General features: G+C 37.8%; 1 protein-coding gene across 2 annotated transcripts in view; it reads right to left on the bottom strand.

Moving 5' to 3' along the window:
• PIK3C2G (phosphatidylinositol-4-phosphate 3-kinase catalytic subunit type 2 gamma) overlaps nucleotides 1-12,899 on the bottom strand; it is a 210,664-nt gene that overhangs the window by 122,441 nt on the left and 75,324 nt on the right. For both annotated transcript variants that reach the window (XM_064459408.1, XM_064459416.1), the window contains 2 exons: nucleotides 6,258-6,372; nucleotides 4,737-4,867 (listed from right to left, as the gene is read on the bottom strand). In XM_064459408.1, coding sequence (XP_064315478.1) covers nucleotides 4,737-4,867; nucleotides 6,258-6,372 — 246 coding nt within the window. The remainder of the gene's footprint in view (nucleotides 1-4,736; nucleotides 4,868-6,257; nucleotides 6,373-12,899) is intronic.

Genomic DNA, 12,899 nt, shown 5'->3' with positions numbered 1-12,899 from the left:
ATATATACAGCATCTGAAGATTGTTATGCTAATAAGGACATTTCCTTGGCTTAACAGCAATAAGATGCTAATAAACTCTCTTTATTGATAAAAATGCAGTTTATGATATTTTAGGTAGAGCTATATCTAAATTTCCCTTTATTTAACAGCTATATTACAATACATAGCCTTCTACTCAACACTAATAAAAATAAAATATCTTAAAACCTAAATAATTCAGTAGTTTTCAGTTTGAAAGTTTTCATTAATCCCTTTAGCTAAATGAAGCAAACAGCTTCTGTGAAAGCTTTGTTAGCTGGTCTTAATTATTACTTTTTTTTGGTGGTGAAAATGGCAAAAAATGAGTTTAAATGCTTCTGAGCTGTTTTTCTTGTTCATGTTCAGTACTAAAGTGTAAGAAGAGAAAAGGCAAACAGAGGAAAGAACAGCAAAGCTAGCAAATGCAAATTTCTGTCCCCCGGCACCAATTCTCACTTGCAATTTTGTCTCCTGTGAAGAGACTAGCAAAGTGTGCAGCATCACCACACTTTTTTAGACCTGTTCCACTATTCACCCAACTGGAAGTAGCCTTTCTAATCACAGTTCACAGCAACGGCACTCTTGTGACCACTGGTAGGCAAACTGAGTCTTGCCAGGTAAGAGGCAAAAAGAAAAAGGAAAAGAAAACGGGAAGTTGAAAGAGAGGAAAAGGTAAGGTAGAAGGAAAACAATGAATGAAGGAAAGAAAGATAGCAGAAACAAGACAGCCATCTTCCTGGCTTCAAACCAGTCTCTAATCCTTACACTGGGAACCACTGCGCACAGCAGGCTGTATCACGTTTGAAGTGCAGCTATTATCTCAGATGGCTAGTTTTCTTGGGTTTGTATTTCAAACACAGTAATCCTAAAAGAAATCAAAAGCTCACATCTGAACTGTTTTCAGACATCAGCCAAAGTGGCTAGCAGTAGTTAATGAATTCTCTTGGTCTTCCCTCTCTTGCCTGGTTTGGCGACGACACCAAAGGTCAGACAGCAGCGCACAGTGAAGGGCTGTGAGGACCACAGGAGCCATATGGTGAAGTTCATTTCCTTCAGTCCCATTGATCCCCTCACTAATCAACATCCAAGAGATGCTGGCTGCAGAGACCAGTGATCTGAGCCAGCTACCAGAGAGATATGGGTCCAAGAGTCAGCTACTGGGAAGACCGTATGTCTTAGACCAGCTACCGGGGAAACCCCCACCCGTGTAACAGGAAGAAGTCCAAACACCAGCAACCAGAGTGTGGTTGTGAACCTTGGGGGCTCACATGTCTGGGTGTCAGCAGCTGGAGAGAGTAGGCAGGTCTGAGGCAGCTACAGGACTGACTGTCTGAGCCCAACTGGAGCAATTAATAGTTTGATACTATATATAAATGTATTTATGCATGTATGTATATGTATTCCCCCAGTCCCCAGTGGACGTTGACCCTGATCAGGCAGAGAGGAGGAGAAGAATCAGGCTGGCTGTGCTGTCCATTTTGTGGCAGTGCTACGTGTTTGTGTGTGCTGGTATGATACTGCTTTCTGCCTGTGTTGATTTGTTGATATTCCTATCAGGAATATGCGGTCCATGTCTCTAATGGCTGAACCTGGGGACATGGAGCCACAGAAGCCTTGTATTCATAACACTACTGGATTCAACAGCCTATAACAAGGACAAGCATGCAGTTGTCTGTTTTTAACCATTGTGCCTTCTTTTTCTGCCATAAGGTTAAGAATATTTTCTGTCCATTCACATATTCCCTCTGCTTTCAGTAGAATGAATAGAAGAATCCCGACAGCCTGAGAAAGGTTTCTTGTGTCTTCTAACCACAGACACCCATTTATTTCCAAATCATATTTCAGGCTTGTAAGCCTGAAGCACCATCATACAGATATACTGCCACTAAAAAGCTACCTAGATTCCTCTCTTTTTCTTGACATATAAAAAACAAACAAACAAATAAAAAACAACCAACAAAAACAACCCAAACAAGGAAGGAAGAGATCTTCAGATATCATGGTAATAATGTGTTTGCATACCAATATATTTTTACGATTTTTTTTTTAACAAAACTCTATCATGACTGAGGAAGGTAAAAAGAATTCTTGTGGTACAGATACAACAAAAATTAGAGGCTGACAGATTCCTCCCAGTCAGAAAGTACTTAAAAAAGGAATTCCTTCACTGAAACTCCAAATGTGCTACTCTTCACCTTGATGATTCATTTGGTAGACTATCTTGGCCCATAAGAGAGGATAATGGAAAACACCACACTGTGGAAAAATCCAGGAGTACCATTCTGTTTCCTCCAAGACCCTGTTATTGAACTTATCAAATAATCCTTAAATCCAGCCTGGTGACTTTCAGTGGTTTCTTCTCTTCATATTTCCACAGAACCCAAAATTGTTGTGTTAGGGATGTTATAGGGTCTACCCTTGCCTGGTCTTTGTAATACCTATTTATGAACCTGTTATCCATGAATTTGTGTATAGCCTTCTTGAATCTGATGATGTTGTGTACATCCACAGCTCTGTGACAGCAGATTTTACAAGTTTACCACTAACTGTCTTAGGAAGTACTTTCTTCCAATCGTTGACAGTTGATATCCTACTGTTTCATTGAATATCACTAGTTTGAATATTATGGGAATTAGTAATGCATTTAACTTGTCTACCATGATCATGATTTTATAAAAATTAATCATACATACACATGCATCCTCTAGTGTTCTCCTCTCCAAACTAAGGAGTCCCAGCCTTTTTAGCTTCTCTTGCTCAAGCAGCTGCTTAATCGCTTTAGTCATTTTAGTTGCCCTTCTCTGTACATTTTCCAGGTCTACTGTGTCCTTCCCAAGTTGTGGAGACAAGGACTATACAGCATACTCAAAATACAGCATGTCAAAGTTTTAGACAGCAGTGAAATGGCGCAAACTAGCTTCTTCTCTACACCCTTCCTGACAACGCTCAATATTTTCTTGGCACTTTTGGCTGCTGCCGCACGTTGTACTCATGACTTCAGGGAAATATCAGCAGTAATGTCAAGATGTATTTCCTACATTGTAACTGCTAGTTCTGAGCTCAGTGTCATGTACAGATTCTTAGAAAAATTTTCCTTAAATATATCCCCTGAAATTTATCCACATTGAAGCCCATCTGCCATGTTTATTCCCAGTTTTGTAAGGTCCTTCTGGATCTCCCCTCCACAGCCCCATGTTTGACAATCAGGCAGAGCTTAGTACTACCTGCAAACCTGGAGATTTCCCCACCCACTTCCTTCTCCATGTCATCAATGAAGATACTGAAAAAAATTGGTCCCAACCTTTAGCACTGAAAGACCCTTACTGCTGATTCTTCCATTCTGAAAAGCCACCATTAAACATCCAATCTTTGCCTTTAACTAGTTTTCCTCTAAACCAGTGGCAACTTCATCTCTTTAACAATCTCATGTGGAACCTCAGCAGAGTTTTCTGAACATCCACCAAATCCCCAATACCCATGTACCCACTGACAACCTTCTAGGACAGCAACAGGTAGGTGAGGCAGGGTTTCTATTCACAGAGGCCACACTGGCTCTTTCCTGACAAATTACTCTTAGCTAAATGCTTAATGATCTTATTCCTTCTTACAGAATGCAGCATTTTACCATGAATAGAGGTCAGGTGCATTGACTTGAAGCTCCCCAGATCACCTCTGGAAATCCTTTTGCAGGTGGAAATTTTGCTGGCAACTTGCTGGTGCCCTGGCACAGTGGCTATTCACAATAAAATACTGACATCCTATTCATACTTAAAAATAAAATAAAAAAGATCTAAATCACAGGTCCCATTGTTAACAAAAATAATTTTACATTTCATCCTGTGTTTTTAAAAGTTGAAGTAAACAACAAAAAGAGCAGCAAGTTTTCCTCTTGTCTTTTTTAAAGAAATTGATTTTAAAAAATCCCAAACAACCAACATAGAAATCAACACAGGAAAGTCTTAACAGATATGTCGTATCACACTGAGAGAGCTGAAATGGCACCTAATGCACTTTTTGGCCTTTGATGGAGGATTAATTCAGACAATTAACTGTGATTTGTGTTCTGTAAGCACCTGTATTCCAAATTGCACTCTGATTATATTGAGAATTATTTTATAGAGTACATAATACTAATTGATAGTGCAACGTACGTACAGCTGAGCATACTAACCTGCCCCAGTATATACAGTGTTTTCTTTCACTTTGTCTTTATCCACCTTCTGTGAAAGCTAAACTTTCCATACTTCTTTCCTTGCTTGTAACTTGACACAGATTGTTTTAAAGATTACATGCCATTTAACTACCATAGCTGAAGTCTGAGTGTATTATTACTAAAGGAGGCTGATTTTCATAGAACCCAAAGATCTTCTTGCTAATACTGATGTAGACTTGCTGCATCACCCGAAAATCTTACGTTTTGAATAAAAACGTTTTGAATCAAAAATTAGTTTCTCACTTCAAAGACACTAAAAGATACAGTTATAGAAAGGGAAAAATGATCCTTTTCTGAACTGGTAAAATACACTGCCACCTCCAGGGGCTTATTTAGGCTTTGTTGTGATCTATTCTCTCACTTAGAGGTGTTATTTTTCAAATCAATCAAGCTAGGCTCCTTCAAAGGAAAATTTTGTTTTTAAAGAATAGGATACATTTAATTGTGATTGATAGGATAAGTACAGCCAGCCAAGAATCAGCAGGGTTAGCTGAGCACAACTTACAGCAAGAGAGAATGCGTCTGCGAAAGTCTTGTAATATGCTTCAGGCAGTCTTTGGTTGGCTCTTCAAGATCATCTTTTCTTTCTTCAGGTTCAGGTTTAATGAACTCCAAATTAGTTTCTGGAAAGTCAATCTTTATTAAAAAAAAATAATGAAAATGGAGAACTCCTTTTAGTAACGTGTTCTCAGGTACAACTGCCAATAACGGTTATCTTGGATTTGTACAGAAAGTATACAAAATATGAGAGAAAGAAGAAGGGATAATTCTTTGAAGATGTTCACTGTATGTAATATATTACTTATATATTATATGTTTTTAAGGTACAGAGAAAGAAAACTTTCAATCAAAATTACGAAGCTTGAGGTGCTTGATAATCTGAATACAGACTTAGCTGAAAATTCAGCTTGTTCTTCAAAATTCAGCTCAACTTGCACATCCCATTTTGGTTTATTAATGCACACCACAATCACCTGTATCTTTTTTTAATATATGCATTTGATATACATCACTCTTCTAAAGGTTAACAAAGTTATTCCCTACAAAATATAAGTGTCTTGTCGGTCACATCAGAGAAGCTATCTTTATGACATTTCCAGTGTGTTCACAAATCACGATACTGTCACATGCACAGGAATAAATGAAAATGAGGTAGGGGGAATGAGAGATCCTGCTATTCCGTTTCTTTCAGCAGAAAGAGGTTATAAATTAATAGCCATTTACTGTCTCATCTTCCCTTTATTATTAATAGGGGGAACTATTTTAAGGCATCATCTTTGACTGAACTCCTCAGACTAGAAAATCCCTATTTGCTTGTCTATTAAAAATAGGGCATCTTTAGGTGAGCCTCATTTATCTGTATTATCTGCTTTTACACATCATTTGCTAATAGTCATTCAGCTTTGTAGTACAGAAAATAGTTGGCTTTGCACTTGAAGTATCCGGTTGCTAATTTAACCTGGAAAGGTGACAAAACTACCATGCAAGCCTAATGCATTTTCTACACTGGGAGCCCCATTCTGCCCACAATGAGTGGGTGCTCAGCATGTAGTCATTGAGGGAGAGTTATGCTGATGCCTACTGGCAGTTTTCTTGTAGCCACTTCCTTTGCAAATCCTTTAAGTTACTCAGTCTAATTGCAAGCTGTATGTTATGTTTACAAGGTCATGCAATTCAATAGTACCCAGAACAAAAGTTCAGATTTGAAAAGGCAGCTGTAAGTCAGGTACCAAGCCATCAATTTGTGTCAAAAGTATTTTTGGAACCAGAATTACAACAACAAAAAATTACCCTATAAAAACCTTCTCTAGCACTCAGGGGTGGTATTCGATATGAAAGTATCATACATAGTTGCCACTGTGCAGAATTATGTGCTTCTATCCATTAAGATTACCATGCTCTCTTTGAGCACCTGTAATGGAAATAGCATTTTTAATTTGTGTGGTCTTGATGAGCTGTGGAAATAATCCCTTTCCTTACACTTTTTTAAAAAACAACCCTTTCCTTTGCTTTCTCGCCTTCTTACCTGCAATGTTACTGAGGTTGGTGTATCAGTACTGCAGATGCCTGGGGTAATCATTGTTGTTGTAAGCGTGCTGTACAATGTCATGCTAAGCAGCACAGTTCCGTGAATGAGCCGCCTGCAATACACATAGACAGAAATACTGCCTCAGTACTGGAGAAAAGGTGAACCGGGTTTACTGAAATTACATGAAAGAACACAGAACTGAATAGCTTAAAAGACAAACAAAAGGAGAACAAACCTTTCATCTGTGGCTAGTACAAATCTGGCCTAGATCAGCAGAGGCAGCATACTGATGGCCTCACTGCTATACTGGTATCTGTGCAGTTGCAGGGATCACGACACAAATCACACTGCCGAGACATTCTAGGTCAGCTCTGCACTTTATCAGTGACTTCTTGTGTGACAGAGGTTGCCATTTAAGCTAGGTGTAAAATAAGGATAATACTATACTTCTTATCTCAAGATTTAATTTTGAGGACAAATATGTTAGAGACTGTGATGTGTCAACACATTAAATAAGGTGGAGGGCAGTATACATTTATTCCACAAGAAGAAAAAAACGCAGGGCAACCTACTGCAACCACGAAGGACCCTTGCTGATTTTATGTGTAGATGGCAGGGAGGAGAAAGTGTGTCAGAGTTTCCAAAGAGCTGAAAGGAGCTGAGTGGGATAGTTTGTACCACATCTGCTGCACATGGTTTTTGGGTACATGAAAAATTATGGTCTGAAGTACCAGACTGAGCACTACATGTACAAGAAAGTCTTAGAAACAGGCATGCATGTGGTCTACAGATAAGAAAATCAGCATGATTTGGCAGGTTAACACAATTCAGTCTAGAGAACTTGAATACGATCAGAAAGTTCAGGTGTAAATTCTAATCATAACCAATCCACTTGAATTAAGAATCCAGTACGTGAATAAAGGAAGTTATAGAACACTGGACTTGCCCTTTAAATTGTCCACGTCTTAATGGTTAGTGAGGTCAGAAATTCGATTACGTTCAACATCTCTTCTTTTAGTGACAAATAATCTTCATTACAATAGTTCCAAGAACTGCTCAGTCAAAACAACTCAGAGAATGAGCTAGGTTCTCTTCTGCCCATTGCGACAGAAACAGCCAGCCAGGCAGATGAGTTTTGAGTACACAGCTTTTACTTGAGATAAGGATGTTAGAGGTACAAGAGAACTCAGATGGACTTTTTGATCCCAGCATTGGTTTGCAACATTGCTGTAAGAACGTACCTTTTGAATTGCAAACTGAAATAAATTGTTACTAAGTCATCTACAGAAGAAGTAAGAAATTCCTGCAAAGTCATTGTTTATAGTCAACACTCAGCGTAAACCTAATTCACGGCTAATTTTCCTTTTTCCACTTCTCAAGCTATTAATGTTGTTAGTACAAACATTTTATTTCATTGTTAGAACACAGCTCAGGAGGATTAAAGACAAAACCATTTTCTGAAGTTTCTTTTGTAGCTGTAGGTGCATTTGCAGTGTGGAATGGAAGCAGAAAAAGAAGCTGTGATGTGAACAAGATAAGACTCGGGGGAAAGCAGTTGTGTGATATGAAGTCTTTCACATTTAGAACACTGATGTGAATGTGTAAGTGACCAATGGTGGTTCGAAGTTGCTTTTCTGTGATGTGTACTCTGACGACCTTTAATAAATGAGTTGCAACTCTTCAACCACTCTTTCGTTGACAGGGGTTTACATCATAATTTGAACTAATTGGCACTTTTGTTAGAAGGGAGAAGAGTAGCCGAGAACTAAATGAACACAAAGACTAAATTATCCTTTTAAGCTCTCGTTACTGCTAATCACTTATATATTGTGCTCTAAAACTATAGGGGGCTTGGAAAAAAATTCCATAGTGTGGATTTTTTTCCTGGGAGACCTGCATAGACAAATAGAAGAAGTAGCACAGACCTCAGAGGCACTGCACTTGTGTTTAATTTAGACATTTTCTGAGCTCATTATTTCAACTTATTTGCACCCAGTACAGATGTGGCTAAAGACTGACCAAGAAGATAAGGAAGAATCGGCAGGTGGGTTTCTGAGTCCCCAGCTGCAGAAACAGCAAGTAAATCAATGTATGTTTGCTGGACTGAGATGACTTCACATGTTAAAGCAGATTACAGGACTGTGAGGAAAACCAAAGACATTAAACCCCTTTGATAGCATGGAGATGTTATCTCCCAAGAAAAAATGAATTTGTTTTAAAAACAAGACACATATTTATGCATTGTATATAGAGTAGCCTAATTTATACATTTACAAATAAGTAAGCAACTTATGTATCTTCCATCAGTAAGTTACTTTTTGGACTAAGGCTAGTCTGTAAACACAGGAGGCATTTTTAAAAAGAAGTGAAGAGGCATGGACAACTGCGAAATATTGTGTATGTTTCTGAGGCTCAGCTTTCCCTAGCAATCTTTGGGGCACTGTGTGCACTGCACAGCTAACATAAACCAGGTCTGAGTCTGCTTTTGGACACACAAATGGCACAATAACAGGGGCCATGCAGGTGAACGAAACAGTAAAAAGATGCACCCATTATTTTTAGAAAAAGGAAAAGAAGCAGGAGAGTGTGCGGGATCCATTCAGGGAAGGAAGGAGCATCATGAGCATCATAACCATAACCTTTACTGAACAGATAGATTCCTCTCCCTGCTAGCTGGTTCTGCTGATATGCTCAGGCATGTCACTCCCTGTTCTGCAAGTTTTCCCCTCTGTGAGGTGAGGGTAGTGATACTGACCTTTGTAAAGACTGTATAATGATCACAGCCTTAGACAATGACTTGCATGTAACAACTTCAGCAGCGAGCACATCAGAAGGTGAATAAACAAATGCTGCTCTCTGCCTATCGTCATTTATTTATTTATATGCTCACGCAAAACCAGGGCAGATGGAAACCCCTGGAATTACACAAATCCCCAGCTCTTGTTTATTACCAGAGCTAAAATAATCTTCCCATCTTACTACAGCAGGACACTGCTGTTTATGGACAGCTCAAGTTACCTTAAATTAACAAAATCAACCTTGTGTTCTGGAGTTGCATGGGAGGCTTCCCTCACCACACCCAGCAAGAGGAAATTTTTATTGCTTGCTCTGTCTGATTTGGAAATACCAATTCAAAATAAATTGTGTTGTTAGAATTAGTGAAGTCAGAGCAACGCGCACTCTGGGGGACATTACAACTCCCAGATTGCCCCGAATGATGGATTTCCGAGTTTTAATTAGCTCTGGATCACTAAACTATTCAGCCCAAGAGACAAACACATTTTTCTGATGTGAAGGAATGGAAGTTGGCACACAGGCTTGCAAACACTTTTTGAATTGCCTCTTGTGCCTAATAAGACTTCTTGATACAGATGCACCATGAAGGGCTTTATGGGTGTTGATTTAGGGCCTCTATCTAAAGTCAGCTACCTGATAAGATGAGAAAAGTGGATGTGGAGGCTCACCTTCTGGACAAGTTGGCAGCTACAATCACTATTACCGTGTTCATTCCCAAATGTATATAACATTAGAGTAGAGTTACTGTTTAGACTGGATACCCCAGGAAAATGAGGACAAAATATAGTGTAAAAATAATGTAATTATCCCCAAACCTGACATTATAAGCCTCAGAAATTCAGAGTTGAGGTTAAATTTAAAGGAAATCCAAAACTGTTAAGGTATAAAAACCCTGTATCTTATGGCCAAAGAAGCCTTAATTCTGCCTTGGAATGATACTGTGAAATAACTACTTTATTATAATTACAAATACCACAGAATTCTTAAAAATTTAAATTAGATATATAATTTTTAACAGCAAACTAAAGCTAAATGTCCTACAGACATTTATAAAGACCACATCTTCCATCCCCACAGTTTCTAGTTTAAATAACTTCCATAAATTTGAAATGCCAAATACAGCAAATACAGAATTAAGAGATTATTCAAACTTTTAAAACAAATTTGCAGTTACGTTCATGATTCTTTCCTAAATTTTGCCCCAAAACATGAAGTCAAAAAATAAGTTACAAGCAGTAACTTTAAGGTAAACTACCCCATTTAGGCAAAGATTTAAGAATATTTGCAGGAAGTTAGTTTTTAAAGAGTGAAACTATTTGTACAGAAACATGCAAAATTGATAAAAGTAATCCCAACACACATTTGATAAAGAATATAGTGGCTGCCCTGTGTATCCATGTCATGGTTTTAGCTGGGATAGAGTTAATTTGCTTCACTGCAGCTAGTCATGTTATAAATCAGCAGACTGCAAGACAAGTGTTAGATTAGTGAGATATATTACTAGAATTCAGGAAATTATGTAAATTAAGCAAATCTGAAATTTACTAAACATCTATTCACTGACAAGTCTTTAACAACAAAAAAAAAATCCAAAATTAAACAGGACAAATTCTTGAGAACATTTTTAGATATTGTGTGGTTTCAACGTTGGCAAGGTAAGGCAAAGAGGTTGCAAGAAGAAATGTAAAATAATAAGTAATATGCTTTATTTAAACAGTTGGGGTTTGCTTCTACTTTTAAATATATTTCTTATACACTTTGCTTAGTCAGTATTCTTTTAGAGAAGAACTAGAGTGTTAAAATCTCTGAAAATACATCCAGACCTTTGATCTGGCAAGGGACTTTGACATGGTCTTGCACAAAAGCATGAGAAACTCCTCACACTTCTTGAAACAGATGAAAGGCATTTGTATACTTTATACATTAAAATAAGTTCATTTTTTCTTAATCTTCAGTTCAAACTAAATATAAAGAATTAAACTTCTAGGAAGAGAGGTGACCATACAATGACAATAACCATTCTGGAAGAGAAAACGTATACCAACTTTGAATTTACTCCTCTCTGTAGAGTCTTTGAAAATATTCTTTTGCCCTAGGTCACTCAAAGATCAAGGTTCCTAGGTACTTTCTGGGAATAACCCAAAACTGAATTTTTTTATCTCTTTTTAAAAAGCCAAAACCAGCTTGAATAGAATTCCTGTGGTTTTAATCAGAGTAAGATATAATGGGTCAGAAATAAGGAACTGTATTTTTAAGGTGTTTGACATGATTTTCTTTCCCAATGTTTAACAAAATATATATTTTTAACAAGCATCCAAGTAGAGAAAAAGAGGCCACACTCAGTCCTTATCTTTGCTGACCCTGAGAAGAATAGCCCAGTGACCAGCTGGGACAAGGATTTGAATGAGGATGTTTGATAAACCAGGGAAATACCTCAGGGCTACTGGCTTCTTCAAGGAGCTTATTTCTGTCCTTTCCCCTAGAAATTAAATCCTAGATGTGAGAATGTTAAGACTTTCTTAGAACTCAAATTTGCCTCTGATAAAAGTTTTCTTTTGAGAAAGTGGTATTTTCCAAGTTAGAAATGCTTTGTCAAAGATCTTCTAGTCAGATTTCTTTAATCTCTTTATACACATCTACAGTTTGTTCATTTAGAGACCCTAATACAACAATCTTTGCAATAATGCAAGGTACTTTTGACACATTAGCATGACACTACAGGTACGAATCTTTTCTTGGTACATACTTTCAAGTTCAGAAGTTTTCTATTGAAATAAGTCTTGAAGTTTAGTTGCATTCCAGCAGTGAGGGGAGTGAAGTTCATTGGTCAGTTTATTAATGCTTTCCACAAAACTGCTGAGTCAAATAAAAGCAATTATTAGCTTTTTCCTGGAGCAGGAAACGGCCTCTCAAAGTCCTACTGTTGCTTCTCAATTACTTCAACTAACTGATAGCATTATTTATTAAGAATCACCTCACAGTTTTAATCCTGCTACTTTCTAAGTAGGTAACCCTGAGAGCTAGTTTACTCTACCAAAAAATATCCACGATCTTCCAAAGAAAAGGAAAAGCGGGCTGGGTGAATGTTCAGATATTTTCAAGTTTCACATTTCAGAAGGAATTTCAGGGCTATCCTTATTTTTAAACCAGTCTATCAACTGAAATCATGGTGAGTGAATAATTCTGTGGAGTTGTCGTTGGCTAAAAGAGGAAAAGCATTTAGGTTTCTCTGTGTTAGTAATTACCATTATTGTAAATGACATAGCTATCAGATTAAGGGGTGTTGAACATGCTATTCCTAAATCATTCCTCCCCAACAACTCAACTTTAATTTCTGCTTTGAAGGGTCATTTCAGCAATGATCTCTACAGTCATACAGCAGATGAAAGTGAAGTAGCCCTCTTTCCCCTTCATTGTGCTGATTGTGTGTACCATGAAAGAATGGAACCATTTTTCAGTAAAATTTTTGAAACTGGCTGGCTGGCTTGGAGATCTACCTGATGAAAATCAACATGTTCGCTCTGATGGCATACATTAAAAAATATACATCACAGGGAGCTGAGGGCTTTCAGATCTTTCAAAATTCATTCCTTTGGGACTTGAACACTGAAAAATAAGAGAAATTCTACTACAACACAGGTCCTCAAGAACAGGATTCTCACATATCCCATTTACCTCCAAAGGTGCTTAGGTGTTCCCCAATTAGGTTATGTTTAATGCTCTGCTTCTGAATGCACTCAGCACATATCAGCTTGCTGGGGATGAAGACATCTTAACACTTCATCTCAGGTTAGATTCTCAGCCAAGATATTCCCTCTATCTATTTCACCCTAAGCTTTAAAA

This window comes from Phalacrocorax carbo, chromosome 1, assembly GCF_963921805.1.
Source record: "Phalacrocorax carbo chromosome 1, bPhaCar2.1, whole genome shotgun sequence".
In the NCBI taxonomy this organism is placed as follows: Eukaryota; Metazoa; Chordata; class Aves; order Suliformes; family Phalacrocoracidae; genus Phalacrocorax; species Phalacrocorax carbo.
The sequence above is the reverse complement of the archived record's forward strand: the minus strand, read 5'-3'. Positions and strand labels throughout refer to the sequence as shown.